At 37.0% G+C, this 19,609-nt stretch overlaps 1 protein-coding gene across 2 annotated transcripts in view; it reads left to right on the top strand.

The window, feature by feature from the left end:
* Positions 1–1,892: 1,892 nt before the first annotated feature.
* Positions 1,893–19,609, top strand: part of KLF7 (KLF transcription factor 7) — a 92,869-nt gene continuing 75,152 nt past the window's right edge. For both annotated transcript variants that reach the window (XM_075180221.1, XM_075180220.1), the window contains exon 1: positions 1,893–2,501. In XM_075180221.1, the coding sequence (XP_075036322.1) occupies positions 2,400–2,501 (102 nt within the window). In that variant the 5' untranslated portion in view covers positions 1,893–2,399. The remainder of the gene's footprint in view (positions 2,502–19,609) is intronic.

Genomic DNA, 19,609 nt, shown 5'->3' with positions numbered 1-19,609 from the left:
ATCCAGTTTCTTTTGGTATGTTGCTTATTCACATTTAGGGACCAATAACGTAGTTTAGACAGGACTTTTAGTATCCCTAGAAGACCTCAAAGGACATGTATATGAACACTCAAGAAAAGTACAACAGAACATAGAACATAAAAGTCTATTATATTTATTTTTTTATACTCTATACCTTGGGTTGACAGCCCATTGACCACTTTTATTGGGCACAGGAGCTGGTTTACTAAAGCAGCAGCTCCTCCTCCTCCATTGCAGAAATGAAGACAGGTGTGCTGACTCCAGAGGGGAGTAGCACATAAGAAAGCAGCTGTCTACATATGTTTGAAGTGGTCTGTAGGCACTACTGTGTGCCTTAATATGAACATTTATTTGTTGAGCCCATTACTATTATCATGTTATTAGCATGATAAAGAAATGTGTATATATTTTTAATTTAGAAAAGGAGTGAGAACTGCATTAATTGTGTATTTGGCAAGTGCAGAGTAGCCATGTTTTTTGTTAATACAAAGCAGGTAACCCCCTCTTGCACACACGATTTTGTACATATATATGGCCTTGCCATTAAAACAAAACAAAACAAAAAAAGGAGTAACTTTGCACCTTGGCAAAACCATGTTGCATTGGAGGGGATGTAAATTTGGGGTAGGACATGTCCTAGATCAACTTTAAATTGCATTGTAAAAGTAAATCTATCAAGCATTTGTGTGCTACATGAAAAAAAAGTAATTATTTTCCTTACATTTAAAAATAACAAATTAATTTGCACACCTTGCATTGTAACATGGTTTGTCCAGGATAAAATTTACCCATTTGTTTTATGCCTTGCTCTCTTTAATGGCCAATAGAGCACAGGTGCAGAGGATTATATTTTTTTAACCATACCTAAATCCCAACTCTCCTGCTCCCCATTCTGTAGCCATTTACATTAATTCATTCTAACTTGTGTCAGGTGAGTTCCATGTGGCCAATGGCATGGCTGTTAGTGTTTGGGAAAGAGGTGCCTTTAAAAGACCCCAATTCGGTAACACAACCCAAAGGTTGCCCAGTTTTATCAATTAAATACTATTCTTTTAAAGTTGCAGTATAAGAAGTTACTGAGCCCTGCTTCCATCAAAACAAGGGAAGTGATGCTAGATTAGATTCGTGACTTTAAAGAAACAAAAGAAAACACACAGAGACAAAATCTGCACAAAAATAAAATTGCTCTTTGAAACTAAGTATCTGCCAGCTAAGAAACCCTCCGTTCTCGGGCAGCCATGGAGAAGCCTGATCTGTATCCCAGGCAATCAGTGTGCTTCTCTGAGTACTTACATGAACAGCTTACTGTGAGTACTAGAGTGTTACCGCTCCAGACTAGCCCTGGACTACCCACTAACGTAGCAGAACAGTATATTGTCAGGTTACACAAGACACCCCTGTAATCACAACAGTACAATGTAATTGCTGGATGCCCGGCTTGCAGCCATACTAGGTTTAGCGGTAAAGCCAGAGTTTGGTTATTTCTCTGCACTCAGCAAACTCCTGAGACGAAACCTCTGCACATTTCTCTCACCCAGCAGCTCTGCTAGCACATGTTGCAGCTTATATAGGACTCTAAAAATAGCTCTTCTTACACTGCCTTGTAAGGCAGCCGAGAGGATTGCTGTAAACCAATCAAAGCGTGCGTTTCTCACCGCTGCCCGCCTACTGGAAGAGCTTGGCTTTCTAACTGGTCTGTCGCTGTGTCACATCCCCCTGCTGCGTGAGGACACGCCCCTTCCCTCCCTGTTCTCCTAACATGGTCACAGGCTCTCCTGAGTGGCAGCTTTTTCCAAGAATTTTTCGCGCCTGCGCAGTTTGCCTAGTGAGGGGACGGAGGGGGGTGAGGAAGGAAGAGAGGTGGAGTTTACTCATCTGCCAGATCTGAAGGAGGAGGGAGAGAGAAAGTCTCAAGAAGCAAGGGGGGATAGAGAGAGAGAGAGGAGAAAAAATGCAACCACTTCTTCCTCCTAAAATAGAGAGCAAAGATTGAATCTATGAGCAGGCAGCAGTAGTATACAAATAGATGACCATTTCATGTCAGTGAGTTTGCATCTTTCTTCCTGGTACAAGCTCTGGAGTCACCCACAGCCTTGCAAAGGATTTTTTTTGCATCCCAATAATACATTGGATGTTGACTTTTTCATTGTTTTTCCTATATCTTTTGTATATGTAATATATATAAACCTCCAGTATCATTTTTCAAATGATTGGGTTTGATTGATCAGCACTTATTCTGTTGCTGCTTGTGCTTTTGTACAGACTAATAAGCGCATCAAAACATCTAAAACGGGACTTTGGACCTATCTTTGTTGTAGGAAGACAGCAATCAAGGATTATATAAATATTTTTTTTTCTTCCTATCTTGCATTGCAAACATGGATGTTTTGGCTAGTTATAGCATATTCCAGGAGCTCCAGATTGTACACGACACGGGCTACTTCTCAGCAATGCCATCTTTGGAGGAAAATTGGCAGCAGGTGAATGATTTAAATTAATCCTGTAAATCTTTAACTGCATACACACACATTCACTTTCACATTCATTTTTGGAAATTCCCTGGCATCTTGCACATTCATAGTAACCAGCTACTTACAAATGTCACTGATCACCAGGCAATTCGAGAAAAGCATCAGTTTTTTTTTTATTCGCCTCCATGTGGATTTAATTGCGTTGAATAAGTTGAAAGGCTGACAATGATTTAGTCCATTTTAACAACTAAATCCATTAGATATTACATTTCAAATGTGTATTTTGTCATTGAGAAAAACATAAGACCTAGGTGTCTGCTTGCACCCATGTCTATCAATAGTGCACGGATTTTCGTTCTAAAATATCATGCTTAATCAGCAAAACCTAGCCTGTTCTTACATGCTGCAATTTTCTTATTTCAGCTGAAATCTCTTGATACTTAATCATATGCCATAGAAACAATGCCATGGCTTATTCCACAGTAGTGGTTATATAGCTGTCAGTTTTAAGAGATAACTAAATAATAAATTCAGCATCTAGTTAAATCACCATACACAACCTTTTTTATTCTTTCATTTTCCTTTTTTATCCTGTTCCTCCTTTATTATGCTTGTAAAAAAAAATGCTAATAGTTTTTTGTTTTTTTTTATGTGATCCTTTGAGATATTGTAGCACAATAGGAGCTGTGGAAGTCACTTAGTGTTTTAAACAAAAGAGTTGCCTTAGATGTGTGTCCTACATACAGTGTTGTAGGTAAGACTCCTTTCAAGTGTTAATATATGTTTTCACCCTTTCCAGTTTAAAATGGGGGGCAAATGGTAAAAATTGTAATCTCTTTGACAGTTGGTGATGCTGCAAGGAGTAGGACAGTTGAATGGCCATGATATTGCAAATATAACCATATCTGGAAAGAACATAAAGAAGTTATTTAGAAAGCAATGACAAAGGCTGTACCTTATTGTTTATTTGTATTATTGGTTATGCTCTTAGATAACATGTTGTATTTTATTAAGCAGTGTCTATTACAAGTGTACTCTAGTAAACTTCTGCACAGTGATTTTTATGGCTATTGAAGAATTAAATGTTGGATGTTACATAACAGTTGGTTAATACAACAGATCCATTGATCTTGATCGTTCTTTCTGTTTGATGTGGGCATCTTGTAGCATGAGTCCATAGATGACAATGAATAAATGTGAACATACCTTTTCATTGTTTCTCAGCAATGCTTACCCATGATTTTTCCTCTATGTGCACATTAAGGATTACATATGCTGCCATGGGTATCGAGCAAGCTCATTTTAATAATTATAAAGATTTTACACTCCCCTTTGGAAAAAAGGCACAACTTACTAGGCCAGTACTTTGAATCAGTTGCATATTAATAACAGTCTAGACTGCTCAATGCAAGATAATCTGTTGACATAGCCAGCATGCCCAAGGCACACTGTATGTGATACTTTGGCTGCAGCTGTTGCCTGCCCCAGTAGGAAACCATAACAGCATTTGCACTTTAGAACAATAGATCAAAGTACAGTGGGATCCCCATTTAAGGTTTACAGAGTCATAATAAAAGAGAATCGCATGTACTTATGTGAGGTCATCTGCTATAACCTCATCTAGCTATTAGTTGAGATGACTGGATGAAAGATGTCATTTTTTTTCTGTTTCTGTTCTCCTAGTTGACAGAACCTTCAAAAATAAACAAGGACAGTTTGTGCTGCTTTTGTGTGCGAAAGCAAACGGTGCCATTCTAACGCTGGTATATATGGTGGCTTCCATCGACTTTTCCACATTAATGGATGTCACGCCGCTTTTACAATAAGCAAAAGGGCCATCTTCTCTCGAAGAACAGAATGGATGTGCAAATGTTACTTTCACATGTCTTGGGCTTTGTGATCTTATCAGTGCAGTGGTAGTTTATGTAATGGATAAAAGGTGTTCTTGGATAGCTTTAGAAATACGCCATACTAATACTGTAAGTTTGAATGTTGTAAATGAAACCTTGCACTGATGTCTGTCGGTAGCCTCACGAAATAGATGGAATTCTTGGAATTCCGTAATAAAACAAAGATTTGTGCGTTTCTCTAATGCATATACCCAATTCTTTATAATCCTTGTTGCTCGTGTATCTTTATAAGGGAGTGTAACATTTTAGCATTAAATGTGTAGGTTCCAGCTGTATCATACCCCCCCCCCCCCCCCACACACACACACACACACGCATACACACACACACACATCACTGGTGAAGGCCTAAGAGGCTTCAGTGTAGACAAGTTGTGTTGGTTTATTTTCTACATTATCATAGTATGCTTTTCCATAGTCCAAGGTACATTATGCATCTTATTTTCAAATACAAGTAAAGAATCGCCATAGACTCTTATTTATATCTAAGAAATTGCCTATTAAAAAAAAAAAATGCTCCATTCTGTGTCTGAGTACTAATATGAATAATTAACTAAGGCCCAAAGAGCATTGGCCTAATGTTTAATAATTCAACACAAAATCACTTGCAGAACCATTAGTTTTTGAAGTCTGTGTACAGTACGTTGTGGTGCATTGTTTTATCATTAACCTCATTTTATTTAAGGATTTATACATGGTATGTTTGTACGTTAAATTAATAAAGCAAGTGTTTGGTTCTCTCTGTAAAATGATTATTCACTGAAAATGTGTGTCAAGAACATATGACGCCCAGTAACCAAAAGTCTCTTTCATAATAGAGGGCACCTGTCACATTCAAGTTGGGATGAATAAAATTGGTCTTTAGAAACCATATTCATAAAGGACTGCTGCCTTTATTTATCCCTTTGGTTATGTCACCAAACTGCTGATGACGGATCTCTTTACAATAACATAATGTATGATTACAATAATTAAAATATATCATATATGCCTTATATCTGGATTATTACTGTAGCTACATCCTGAGAAGAGTAACATAGTCGTGTGAACCTTTTTTTATATAGTATATTTATAGTTCTTATTAAAAAAGATCTCTATAAAAAAAAAAAATGTAAATGTATTGGTTGGTTGAAAAATTGTATTGAAGTACAGTTACTTAGACATTTGAGAACTGTAAAACCGTGTGTAGTAGACGAATGGATAGCAAATACCTAGCATAGGTCAGCTTTAAAATATGCAGTTCTCGTCCGTTTATGACCTCCTCCTGGCATGGTATGCAAATTCATTAACGTGTCAAATGTTTTCGAAATATTGCCTTGAGGATGTGTTACTTTTTTTTTTTTTATAGAAAAGAAATAAAAAATTATTATTATTTTTATTTTTTTAATACTAGTACTAAAGATTTAACTCCTCCTTGATACATATTCCCTGGAAGCATGGATGTGTAACCAGGCTGATCTTTTTTTTTTTTTCTGTGTTAAGATCATTGCTGAACATACCATTACAATTACGTAGCTTTTCTCTTTTCCAATTGGGTGCCTTCTTTCCATCTTCTCGTTGGAAGGACGTTTCCTATTGGTTGTAGTGACATCACTTGACAGTTAATGGCTGTGGCTAATAGTAATTATCTTGCTGGGGGACATTTTATGAAAACCGGTGCATAGGGAAATATATTGTAATCCATAGAAAGTCATAAAATTTTAACAATCCATTATTATTATTATTATTTTATTTTCTACTGCAGTTTGTAAAACAAAAGCAACCCTTCAGTTGGATGCTACGGGTAGCACATCTTTCAGTTGTTCACCAATAAATGTCCACCTTACATATTTCTGCGAAATAGGGAGTAGCATATAAGATAACGTTTACATTAGATTGCAAGCTTCCATGAGCAGGGCTCGCCTATTTCATGTCTTACTGTCTGCTCCTACCTCGTCCACCTGTGTGTCTCTGTTTCTTGCCACCTGCATGCTCTTTACAAGACCTGTTTATATAGCTTGCCTGTTACGTGTTATGCACAGTTTTATGCTTCCTGAACGTCCAGAACTGTGCTTGTTGGTTCTTTACATCTTTCCCAATGTATGGCTCTGCACATTTATTGTAGTTCTGATGTAATTATTCCAGTGTTCATTAGGAAAATATGTTGTTCTAAGGAATATCTCCCCTTATTTTAAATCAGAAGTTAACTTGTTTCTCTGTGACCTGGCTTGAAGTTTGTACAAAATGAGAAAATCTTTTGACACATTACACTGACCCTTTAGCTGTAAGAGCCCTGTTGTGTGAATCAACTTGTCCCTGTATGGATTATTAAATGCTCCATATGTTTATACTATCTGATTTTCATTAAATCTAAAACGTATTCTATGTTAATTTGTTCTTTTATTTGTGTTTGGTTGTAATTATATTTTGGCCTGTGAAGGTGAGCTCTACTTACTCCCATATATTCATCCATATATAGCGCTTAACCAAAGATTGAATAGTAGACCTAGGAGTATATGTACCAAAGGACGATTTTCAGCGATATTGGCAGCCAGATTTACAACTGAGAATAATTAACGCCAAAACTTGCTTTTGACTAAATTTCCATTTAAATATGGCCGGCAATAACGCAGTAAAACGCTGATTTGCCAGAACCTTTGTTTGATACATTTACCCTCTACTGTCTTAATTAAAACAGTAGGCAACTTGCTCTATAGGTACTATGACCATTATTTCCAATACAATATACAGGCAAGCAATATATTATCGGGAATATTTTTTTTTTATGTAATCTGGAGCACCATGACTGATCTATATTAAACTGCATTTACAGACACACTAATCTTTCCACTGGAAAAAATCAGCAATTCTTTATTTATTTATTTATTTATTTTTTTATATTTCTGGTTCATAACTTGTGGATACTTTTTTGTTGCCCCTTTATCTTCTATAACAAATTGTATACTAGTGAATTGGATTATCTGCATCATTTATGAAATGATTACCAAATGTTGTTGCAATGGGACATTGGTAAGTACAGTGATTGCTAAAGTTTTACTCTTTTAGAAATTGCTACAACTATTTTTGCAACGGCAAGAACAAAAGAGTGGTTTGCACATAATAAACTTGCATACATACTTTGTTCCTCATTTATGGTAGTTCAACAAGACCATTCAAAATAATTTCTTTAATTGATTTGGAAGCAAATAAAAATTTGAAAGTTAACATGTCAACTACTTTTTAAATTTAAATAGCAAGTAAAACCACTATTTGCTATTAATATATGTCAAAGGTTATGGGGGGGAATTCAATTGGCTGTGTTACTGTAAAAAGTAACACGTCCTGCGCACTATTACCGTTATTATGTAATAACGGTAATAAGTTTAACGCTACGCTATTTCGTGGGGAATTGAATTCCCCCTATTATTGGAGCCAGGGAAGGTACAGTGGGCCTGATTCATGTTCTGACATAAGTCCGGTTGCTTGTCGTATCGTCTGTTAAATATCTCTGCACGTGTTCAGAAACGGACCGAACGCCAACAAATGCAGTTGCATGCAATTCATGTCCAAACGCAAATGACAAGGCTGCCTGCGACTTGAAGGGTGGAACAGGGGTGGGCAAGGACGTATGAACGTAAGCCATGTACAGTAAGGGCATTCCGACCCCCAAGTCAAGTCCTGGGTTTCTTGTAGGTACGCTTTGTTTCAGCTGTATCCTTTGCACCAGTTACAGGGGAGGTGTATGTGCCAACTGCTAGTGATGACTGGCACGCCATAGTCATTTTCTGTTTTTTTAAAGTACACGTGTACGTGCCACTAGCTACCACAGAGCGTGTATATGCAAGTAAGATAGACCATAGAAACGCATTGTATGCACAGTATGCATTAAGAACATTTTCATTTATGTATTTAATGTAAAAAAATAGTTTTTATCTAAACCAACCATATTTTTATTAATTATACTGTTTAGAGTTGTTCTTATTTTTTATAATAGAATATTTTATTGTATGTGTTCTGGTGTGATCTTATATTGCACATATGCTGTTCTGTCTGTCTACGTAAGCCAAGTAGGCAGAGCGTACTTACTCCCAGATTCAAATGGAAACACATTTTGAGATCCACTTGGATTTGAGTATAGTCGGAACTATGCTCAAGTTTCTTGCGCTTCTTTTTAAACTGCAACTTGCGTGCATCAGGCCCACTATGTATCCATGGACAGCACTAGAAATAACTTCCAAAACTGAGGTACCAGTAGTCATTTTTAGTTACATTGGCATCTTGACCCCAGGGATTTCTCCAGCCTGCTATATCTGCTGCTTTTCACCTGCATCAGATCCCATTAGGATGATGTTCTAAACGTGTGGGAGGAGCTTCATCTGTCCTACCTAACTGGATTGGGGAGGTAATAGATTACTTGTACCTTGTAATGTCAGCCTAACACTGAACAATGTGTTTTACCCTCATGGTTCATTTTTTTAACTTTTGACTGTCGGGGTTGTGGATCTTTTAGGCCATATTTAAAAATCGTATTAAGTGTAGTTGAGAGTTTATCGCTATCCTGACCTTGCTGAATCTGCTATATGCCAAGTGTCTGTTTTGTAATTTCATTCATACTGCCACTGCTGGATTTGGCAACCTAGCTAATTTTAAAATCCGCATAACAAGCCACAAACCTCTGCATATAATAGTGTGTTTAATATTCTGCTGTCCACGTATAGGATGGCTATGAGATATTCTTTCCTTCTGTGTTTACAATTAGAATTCCTGCAGAATTTTGCAGCTATTTAATTATAGTTGGTATACAGACTAGATAGGAACTTTTCACATGCAGATCATTGAGTCCATGGTACTTATATAGACTATATTTGGCAGGTAGCAGGACAACCGCGCTAACTGGACTGTTGTCTGACCTTTCCGTTGATGCTTACAGGATTGTTGCTCTGTATTCTTATTGGAAAATGATTTTAAACCAAAATATTTGACATAATTAAATTGTTTGTATTGTTCTTGTGAAATGTTATTCTAAATAGCTACAGCAGTGACGGAGAAGTTACTGCTACTTACTTTTTACTATCATTGCTCCTGGAATTGGGAACATAGCCAAATCTAACTGTTCTTGGATGCACATGGGTTGCACTTTAGGAGTTTTCATATTTGAGCACACACTGGGTAATCACTTATGCTTACAACTAGTAATCGCTTATGCATACAGCTTATGTTTATCTAAAACTTGGCCTGTGCATTATTGCTGGAAACCTCAGTTAGCTCTCGTTCATATCGGCGCCTTCAAAGCATTTTCTTGAACCTCTTCTGTATAGAATTTGATGGAAGCAAAACCCTGAGAAGATGCTGAAGTGGTAAAATGCTGTAATATGCCCATCTAGATGAGTTCGTACAGGGCATTACTTGCTCTGAAATATATTCTACACATTACTGCATAATCCTCTTTGTCCTCTCTGGGATCTCTTGATACGTGTAAAACATATTGGGAAAGATTTAAAGAGCTGATTTTAAGTAGCCAATATTAAAATTTGTCCACGTTTTTGAATGTTCCTTTGAAGATTTGCTTTCTCTAGAAATGACCCAATTCTTTTTTTTTTTCTTTTTTTTTCACTAGAGATCTGTAATTTGGAGTCTTATGTCTTACTCTGCCTATTATGGTAATGTCTGCACCCAGGGTCCTGCTAGTCATTCCTGCTCCCTGGCTTAATTCTCTACTTACAAATCCTCTCAAATATCAATCCCTAGATCCATTATCTTTGTTTCCATAATAGTGGAAAATATATTGATGTTTTATCCTCAGATTCCTGTTATCTATGATCACTATTATGCATATTTCTGTCCTAATATGGAATAATTTACAATCCTTTTTTAAAACAAAAGATTTTATTCTATATTTGTGTGATACGGTATTATAGGATAACTCAGAAAAGGTAGCATTTAGTTTTGAGTGTAATTTGATGAGAAAACTAAATTTGACAGACTGGGCTGTTTGGTGGTCACCTTCCGCTCTGCTGTGTATTCTAAAGCTGGTTACACACTATCATGCCAATCACATGATACACGACTGTTAGTTCCGATATCACATCAGTGGGTACTCTACCACTATCATGTTTTATGGTATCATAAAACATTGTATTGTTTAATTTTATAAAATGACTAAAAGTCACAATAAACAATGGAACGATATCTAGCAAATGTGGAAGTGTGTATACACTTTCGACCAGCCGTGTATTGTGCAGAGTCACCATTCAGCAGATGGTTATGAGAGATGAATAGCACAGATCTAAAGGTAAATCGTGTAGGTATGTACAAATAGATCTGCATGCTCATTGGGGCTTTCAGTCATTGGTAAAGTCGTTATAGAAATCGCATCTGCAGTTATGTTCTGTAGTGTTCCCCAGTTTTACTGCTTGGCTGTTTCTTGCTGAGTGGTTGGGAAACTTCCCCACTTAGCTTTCCGTTAAACATGAATTCGAAGTTCAAGGGGGAGGGGCATTATCAATTGCCCCGCCTCTTTAAAACAGATGAGTTATTTTAGTGGACAGCAGAGCAGCATGGGACTATTAAAGCTATTGGTGACCCTGGCGGAGCTAGTGAACGGTACATAGAAGTTAAACTAAAACTAAAAAAAAAATGTCATTTATTTTTTTTATCATTTTAATTGATTGTGTGCATGGGACAATTTTTTTTTTTTTTGCATGTGTCAAATCCAATTAATAATGATATAGTTTGCCAGTTATCCAAAGAGCTAGGCAGCCTGTGACTCTTAAACTAAAAGTCCCAGTATGTCCTGCCAGCAAGAATTGTAGTTCTACTGCAGTTGGAAGAGCCACAATTTTCCAAAAATTGGAAGACATAGCATTATTAATTTTTCATATCCACAGTCAGCTTAAGGCATTCAGAATGCATGTAAAGGAAAGATTAACAGAAGCTGGCTAAAAGAGACTGATTTATGAAACAATTTGTTGTATAACTTCTGTATAAAGCCTTTTACGATTTCAGTTAATTGAAATTACAATAGAAATAATGTCCAAAAATATAATTTCCCTTTCAGCCCTTGCCTTACTGTACTTTAAGTAAATAACAGACTCCCAGAAGTCCTGTAGAATTTGGATACCTATTGGTGTTTGAACAAGCCGTAAAAAATTAAATATATATAAATATATATATCACTCACTTCTGCTATTCATTCTAACTTCTTGCCTGGCTCATTAATCTTTTCTTAATAGGTTTTCCAAACGAACAGCTGAATTTTCTCTAGCCATAGACCGTGATAAGCACACTATAAGTAAAGATAATGCTTATAAATCTTAGCTTGAGTTTTCTTGCATCTGCCTGTAGGCATAAAACTTAAATCTGTGAAACCATAAGTAAAACGGTGCATTTCAGAACAGTCAGATTGTAATGGAGATTGTCAACAAACTCTCCTACCATTTCTAGGTCAGTCAATGACCTTGCACATGCTCTCATTGACCAGCCTTGCTTACCATTCTTTTAGATCAAATTATTTAGGATGAGGCCCCACATTGTGCAGTTTTTGGCCAACTTGTCAAAAATAACAACATTATCTTGTCAAATCTGATTATGGCTAGGATTAGTATAGTTTTAACAATAACTCATGTAATGTCGACTAAAATAAAGGGAGATAATTTTCAAATTTCTGTTTGCTTGATATAGCCGTGTTTAGAGCATCTGTATTTATGCAATTTATATTCATATTTACAGTTTTAATATGTGATTTCATGGCAGTAGTCTCTTCCTGCTCAATGTTTTAATGTGTAATATTTAGAGAAGATGCATGTATCTTGCTTGACACATTTTAATGAAGAAGTCTGTTACATTTTAGTCAATATGCCCTGGCTTAAATGCTCCCCTTTTATGATGGGGCTATTGCAACCAATAGGACAGTAGGATTGAGAGCTGTCAGCTGGCATAAAAATCCCATAATTCTTATCTTCCTGGTTGGCGGTCTTTTCTAAGAATTATATTAATCTTTATGGGTATAGACCTTCATTGGCTCTCCAAGGTGTTTTCCTCGTCATTCATTTCAATATTATTATAAGCTCAATGTATTTTTACCTTTGGAATAGTAAAATATTTTTTTGTTACTTGAGTCCAGATGTCTTGGGGACCATGAGCAAAATGTCATCTGTTTACACTAACATAAAGCATCTCTCTGTCCATCTGAAATGTTGTGCGGTATATAATCCACAGCTGCATCTGTCAAAGAGCACTGTGGGGCGAAATTGGTAATTCTGCAATGGTCACTGTACATCACAGTAATGCAAGTTAGAGTGAATGAAATTTTGGCAAATTACTGCCATGATTTATTACCCATCTTGTGGAGTTATGAATTGGAGAAATTTATGGTAAACGTAGCCCACAAAGACTCATTTTTAAAGTCCCTCATATCAAGAAGATCAGTGAAATTGTTTTTGTTTTTTGTTTTTTTTTGTTTTGTTTTTTTTATATCAAAAATATCTTCATTTTGAAAAGAAATTGGCAGCATGATCACATTTAAGACTTAGCCAGCTCCAAATAATTGTGTTTTATCAGCAAAAACCAGCACTGCTCCACAAGGCTGTGCAACTTATTACTTCTCACTTTTATTATCTAGTAAAGCTGCAGAGACAATTAGTAAATGCATTTTTTATGGTTAGGTCTAGTGACGGTAAAATGGATCACAAAGAATGTCCTTTTCCATTGATTTAATTACCATAGATTTTTATTGTAAATCTAAACCTTTAAATTTGCTAAATACCGCTTTTTTTTTTATATATGAATTGGCTTGTCCAGGTTTTAATAGACCTGTAATAATAAAGGTGAATTATTTATAATCAATAGTATATGCTATTAATCCTACTTCTCATTTTCTCTGCACTTCGTTCACAAATTGTGCTTACTGCCGACAATTTTCTTTGAAGGGAAAATAAGATTTTAATATCTTATGTTTTCTTCCAGGAAAATATGTAGGATATAATCTAGCAGAGCTAGATTAGCAGGAATTTGCATATCCACAGGTTGCATTGCAGGTTTTAAGATTAATCTCCGGTGTGTCAAGTCGACGAAACCGCAAGAGTGATGAATTGTGTTTATTTCAAAAACCAGATAGGCTATTGCTCCTCCGTTCCTGTAGTAGTTTGTAGTTTTGCCTTGTGCTTCCAGAGGGGGCTATTGTAATGAGCAGGACATACTACTGTGATGTATCTTTCTATTGTTTTCTATTACATTTTGTATTTTGTATTTTTTTATTTATTTTTCTTATTGCTGGTCTGTTTCTTTGTTGAACAACTATGGATCATATATATATATATATATATATATATATATATATATATATATATATATATATATATATATATATATATATATATTTATATTATATTATTACTTCATCTATCTATCTTTTTGGTACATAAGACTCAATGCCTCAGGGGAACCAATGGGAAAAAAAATGCATGGGGACCCTTTGGATGCACATAGCATTGTATCACTTTGTTTGCACAGTGGCAATCTTAATTGAAAACCTTAACTCTGCATTGAATGATTGGATTGATGCTTCTTGTAAAATGCACAACCCAACTTAAAGTTGTGAGGGGAGGTGGCCTAGCCCAACTATAAAATGCAGTGTAAAATTAGATCGGGCCAGTATGCATGTGCAGCATGTAAAAGCATAGCTCCCAACATTGTCCCATAACAAATTGTGACAATTTGTATGGTGGCTCCAAAAGTGCTAAACCACCCCCAACCCCCATGCCATCCTGCCCTCCCCTAGAAAGACACATATTAAGCAGAGTATCTCCTAAATCCTCGGCAGATGGTACAAAGATGCCATCTGTTGAGACAACAATACAGTCCCCTTAAATTGACACTGTACAACCTGAGTTGGGAAGTATGTGCAAGAACATGCAGTATATGCCCTGCATTTGTACACCTTACAATGCAACATGGTTTGGTCTGCTTCAAATTCTGAACCTAGGCAAAATGTGTAACTGACTCTGAATAAGTCCTATGTTAAGTTGCAATATTTTGATTGTATACAGTAACATACTAGTAGGAATTGGCAGCCCTACTGTGTCGTTTCCTAAAGAATTATGCAATCTGGCCTCTCTCTCAAGCTCTGAAAATTCCACTGAGCTAGGATAGTTTAATAAAGCAAGTCAGGTGTTGGCACAAATAATGTAAAAGAATAAAAAATCATATTGTATCTCTGTTGGGATATATGTCACATCTAATGTGTGTCTAGTCTCTCATCAGATTTTTGAGGTGAATTAATGCTTCAGCAGCAGCAAAATATTTTTTTATTTTCTGTTAACTTTATATAATAGAGGCACATTTTTATTTTGAATCTTAGGGGCATATTCAATTCCGATCCGCGGTAACGCATGTTACCGCAGAAAATACGCACTACTGCCGGTAATATGGTATCGCAATAACGCAGATTTTCGTACGCAGCCCTGTGGGCTGCGAACGAAAATCCACGTTATTGCGGTACCGCGGATTAGGTTCGTGGCCGTTCCGGCGCGATCCCGCGAATCGGGATCGGAATTGAATATGCCCCTTAAAGTTGTATACAAAGAAGTATAACCTTATCCCACATTAATCATGCTAATGTGTTTTTAAACTTTTAAATAAGAATTTCAGTATCTTACTACAGTATGGGTTGTATAGAGGGAACCATTTAATTTTTCTCCCAGAAAATGCACTGACCCACTTTAATCTTTTCATAACTAGGTGTATTTGCCGTGTCCTTTTCTTCATTGCTAGAAATGCAAAAAAAAAAAAAGAAACACTCTAAAAAAGTTCAATGAAGATGGATATAGGATTTTCCGGAAAAATAACAATGACCGCACAAAGTATTAATTGGCTATTCAGCAAAACCACCGGATGAGTGACATATTTGGCCAAATTGCACTGACCCATTTGTTCAGTTGACTCTCGGATGATCCTACATAAGCAGCACTAATCATAATGGGGACTCTGGTTTTCCAGCATACCCAATCAAATTTGAACCAGTAAATACAATAGTTGGATTATTTGCTTAAATTGCCTACCAAAATCTCACCCCCTGTGGGCAGCAGAGGGGTAATTTTATGCATACAGCCAATGACATTGCAATATTCGGTGGTAATATTTTTCCCGAGGTTTCTAACCCCAACAACAGTTCCCATGACATCTTCACTCTGAATCCTGATGACCCCGGAGTATTCATCATCTCGACTGTTCAGAAAAATGACTTGAAGTAAACGCAATCCTTTAAGAGCCCGGCAGCAGAGAATGACATTGGTGTGTACGCCGACACTATTATTACTGCCGTTAAGGGCGCACTGCTAGAATTCCTTAAGGCTACATTATGTAATCTGTACTAAAAAACATTGTGGAGGCGGCGCCTCTTTCAATTGCGCCCTTAACTGCAGTAATAAGAGTGTCTGCGTACACACCGACGTCATTCTCTGCTGCCAGGCTCTTAAAGGATTGCATTTACTTCAAGTCATTTTTCTGAACAGTCGAGATGAAGAATACGTCGGGGTCCTCAGGATTCAGAGTAAAGATGTCACTGTAACTGTTGTCCGGATTTGAAGCTTCGGGAAAAAGTACCCAATCCGCAATATTGTATGTAGTGAAAGTTATAGTTTCAGTGAATAATCCACATTGTATCGGATATTTATTATGCAGTATTTTGCAATCAGCTGACTACCTTGATAAGCCCCTACTCTATGGGAAACCTGAGTGTTTGTAGAAGAGATTGGCCCAATAAATCAATCATCGTTTTTGAACCTGTGTTCCTTCTACAATATAGGTGTCGCCCAAGTTAACAATGCGGTTAGCAATAAAGCCCTTAGCAATAAAGTTTTCCTTCTAACCAATAGAATGTAAGAATGTGTAAGTATGAGTACAAGTTGATAGATTTTATTGCACATGTTCTACCTAGACAACATCTGTTGTTGTGACTGGTGCTATGTGCTTAAACATGCTTCAAATTACATCACTGTTGACCTCCTTTGACTGTTCACAGCCTGCTCATTCTGTCATCAACATAGTTATCATTTGACTTTCCTGTGGAAATGTTTACATCCTGTAAGCATCAGTGAGTTCATGTTGTGTAGCATGATATTTATTTATGGAAGAGTTATGTGTTCTTCCCGTTCTGTATCTGCCCCTGCTCCTCTCAAAACTCTCTATTGGCTCCCTGTCAATCTTAGAATATCCTACACAGTGCATACATTCCTCTGCTCCTCCATACATTTCTTCACTCATATCTACATATAAATCTAGGCACCTTTTTCGCTCTTCCCTGTACTTTTCACTAACACTGCTCTGTCCTGATGCATTTTTATCACTCACTACCTCTGGAATGCTCTCCCATTCTATAACAACTTTCAAGTCACAGCTGAAGTTTTACCTCCTCCATAACATAGCAAACTACAGTAGACTTGCTGCTCTGGCTTATTAAGCACTGGGAGCACTGAATGGGCTATATTAATACACTATACTGCTGTAATTGAAAATGCCTCAATATAAAATGTATGGAATTGTTAACAAGGATGTGACACTATTTTTCAACAAGAAAGACAGTCAACTGACACCTGGTTGATAGTAATAGAAAACGCTATATGTTGGCACGGCAGGCGCACTCATTGTTTGGTGACAATATGGTGACAGTTGATTAATCTTAGTTCTCCACTGACTGACTGTTTTTTTCTGACCATACCACCATTCTCCACTGACTGGACCAGTGCTGCAACAGGTTGAAATTACAGTTGGTTGTTCTGCAGTTGCTCACATGTCTTACCTTGAACTTTCAAGTTTATCAATGACTATCATACTTGCCAACTCTCCCGGAATGTCCAGGAGACTCTCGGATTCCGGGTAGGTCTTCCGAACTCATGGGAGAGTATGGCAGCCTCCTGCATCTGCCCACTTCCTAGTGAAATAGGCAGAAACAGATCCAAAATGCCGCGATTCTCAGTGAATTGCGGCATTTGACTCTCCCCTGAAAAATAATGCGTTTGCATCGTTAAGTTGTGGGAGCATGGCCAAAATAACACAATTTGCTGAGTCCCGCTCCCCCCTGGCAGCTCCCGGATGTCAACTTCAAGAAGCCGGCAAGTATGATGAATATTATGGGCTTTGTCCAACTATGGTTTTCCTTTGGCATCCTATGCTCACAGCACCTTTTACTCTGTTCCTTGCATTAGAGCTGTCTTCGTCACTGACACTACTACCAAATGAGCTCCGACAGTCACCCCTCTTTCGGTGTCACTGAAATCTCATTTTGCAGCTATGCTAATAATAATTATAGGCAACTAGTTCCATATTTTTATACATGACCCTGACCAACCTTAATTAAGACATGAGTCACACCTTTGTGGATGCCTTTACTTTCAGTATGTTTGGTGTCCCTCGTTTACCCATATGTTTCCTTTTTTGGAATAGTACCTGTATATGGGTATAAAGCAAATTCTATTAATCTGCTGGCTCACTTGTTGGCTTGTACGCTTTCTAATTGTAAATATACCAAATTGTTTTTTAATCGATCTATGTCTCTCTCAGATCTGTGCAATTCAGTGTCTTGTTTTGTGCTGTTTATAGGACTTTATTAGTATTTTGGAAACACCTGACACATATCAGATAAACCTGGGGACTGAACCAAAGGGAAATCGCTTGTCTGCAGGATTTGCTACTGCTTGATCAGACAGATGCAAATGCTTTTCCGTGGAGGAAATTAATGTTTGTCTCATTTGTTAAATGAGAACATTTTTTTTTATTATGCTTTTACTTGTGCACCTGGAGTAAACAAGGTGATTTCATATTTTGAAACAAGTCCAGGTTAAAGTATAAATGTATCCACCTATTCTAATCTTAATGATGCATGCAGGCTTCACATTTTACTTGCAGGGATCTACATACCAAGGTGTGGGGTTTTTTTTCTAATGACTTTGGTGTTTATTCCATCACAAAGCACACTTACAGAATTGGTAATAACAAAATTTTGACCTGCTTTCAGTAAAAAAACCAGACCTGGACAATAGTTTTGGTGTGTGATATTTACACACCATTATGTACTGTATAGGCTCGACCCACTCAATAGTCAGTGGAGATTGTGCTGTTGGCCTCAAACCCACTCCACACAATAAACAAATGACGTTAGTATAAATATATATTGTGTAGTTTTCAACCTTTTTGTTGCTCAATAACACTTGATAACTTTAATCTCAAAGCTTAAAATAGTTTACGTGGTGGCAGGGTATGGCCTATCACTGTAGTGCGCAACAAGGTGGTATTTTGGGAGGCTGTTCACAATTTTCATAATAAACTGTTGAACATCTGAACTCAAGTGGTGCAATGTGAATGGAAATAGCAACTGAGGAATTTGCGTGGAAAGTAAGAACTGTTCCACTGACAGAGGAACACTATGGTGCTTTAACTTTTTGGCTAGTAGGCCAGTTTTGTATATTTTTTCATTTTGTTGTTTTGTCTTGCTGTCAGCTATTCCTGAATAGTTTGTATTAGAAACCAAAGAGTGCTTCATGTCACACAATGTGCTGCTACACTTTGAGAAACACGGCTTCAGATTCTGAGGATTCTGTACTGTATATGTTGTGCCTGTGCAGAATTTTCTCATCAGTTTAAATTCAAAATTTTTGTCATCACAGAACTCCTCATTTACATCAAATATCTTTGTATCCAAAACTGACAATATACCGCTTGGCCCCAGCACCTCATGAGAGTTTAGGCACATGTGGTTAGACAAATTGGACAAACCAGATCACAGGAGGGCTTGTTACTGCAGTCCGCACAAGGTAGATAGTTGCAATTTGCCAGTCAGTTTGACCTTGTTAACTTATATACTCAAATATCTCAATACATTACTTAGGGAGATCAAAGTTTGTCTTAATTTAGACATGTCAGCTCAGTAATTACATTCAACAGAATTGTTAGCAGGGTTTTTATTTATAAAAAAAAATGTGTGACGTTCAACTTGTACCAGACCAGACATCATGGTTGCTCTGCCAGGGCCTCGGGCTCAAACAGGTATCGTTGCCAAGACTTATCTTGTTGGCTGAGAATGCCAGTTCCCTGAGGGATTTAATGCAATTAACATAATCTCTTCAACCCTTTCTTATTTTCTTTGCTATTTGATATTCAATTTGGAAAGAAATGGCTCAGAATAAGACCATGTCTTCTGTAATTACTAAATTTTGCTAAAAAGCAATCAATGTCA

This window comes from Mixophyes fleayi, chromosome 7 (genome assembly GCF_038048845.1).
Source record: "Mixophyes fleayi isolate aMixFle1 chromosome 7, aMixFle1.hap1, whole genome shotgun sequence".
In the NCBI taxonomy this organism is placed as follows: domain Eukaryota; kingdom Metazoa; phylum Chordata; class Amphibia; order Anura; family Limnodynastidae; genus Mixophyes; species Mixophyes fleayi.
This window is presented reverse-complemented; position numbering and strand designations above follow the sequence as displayed.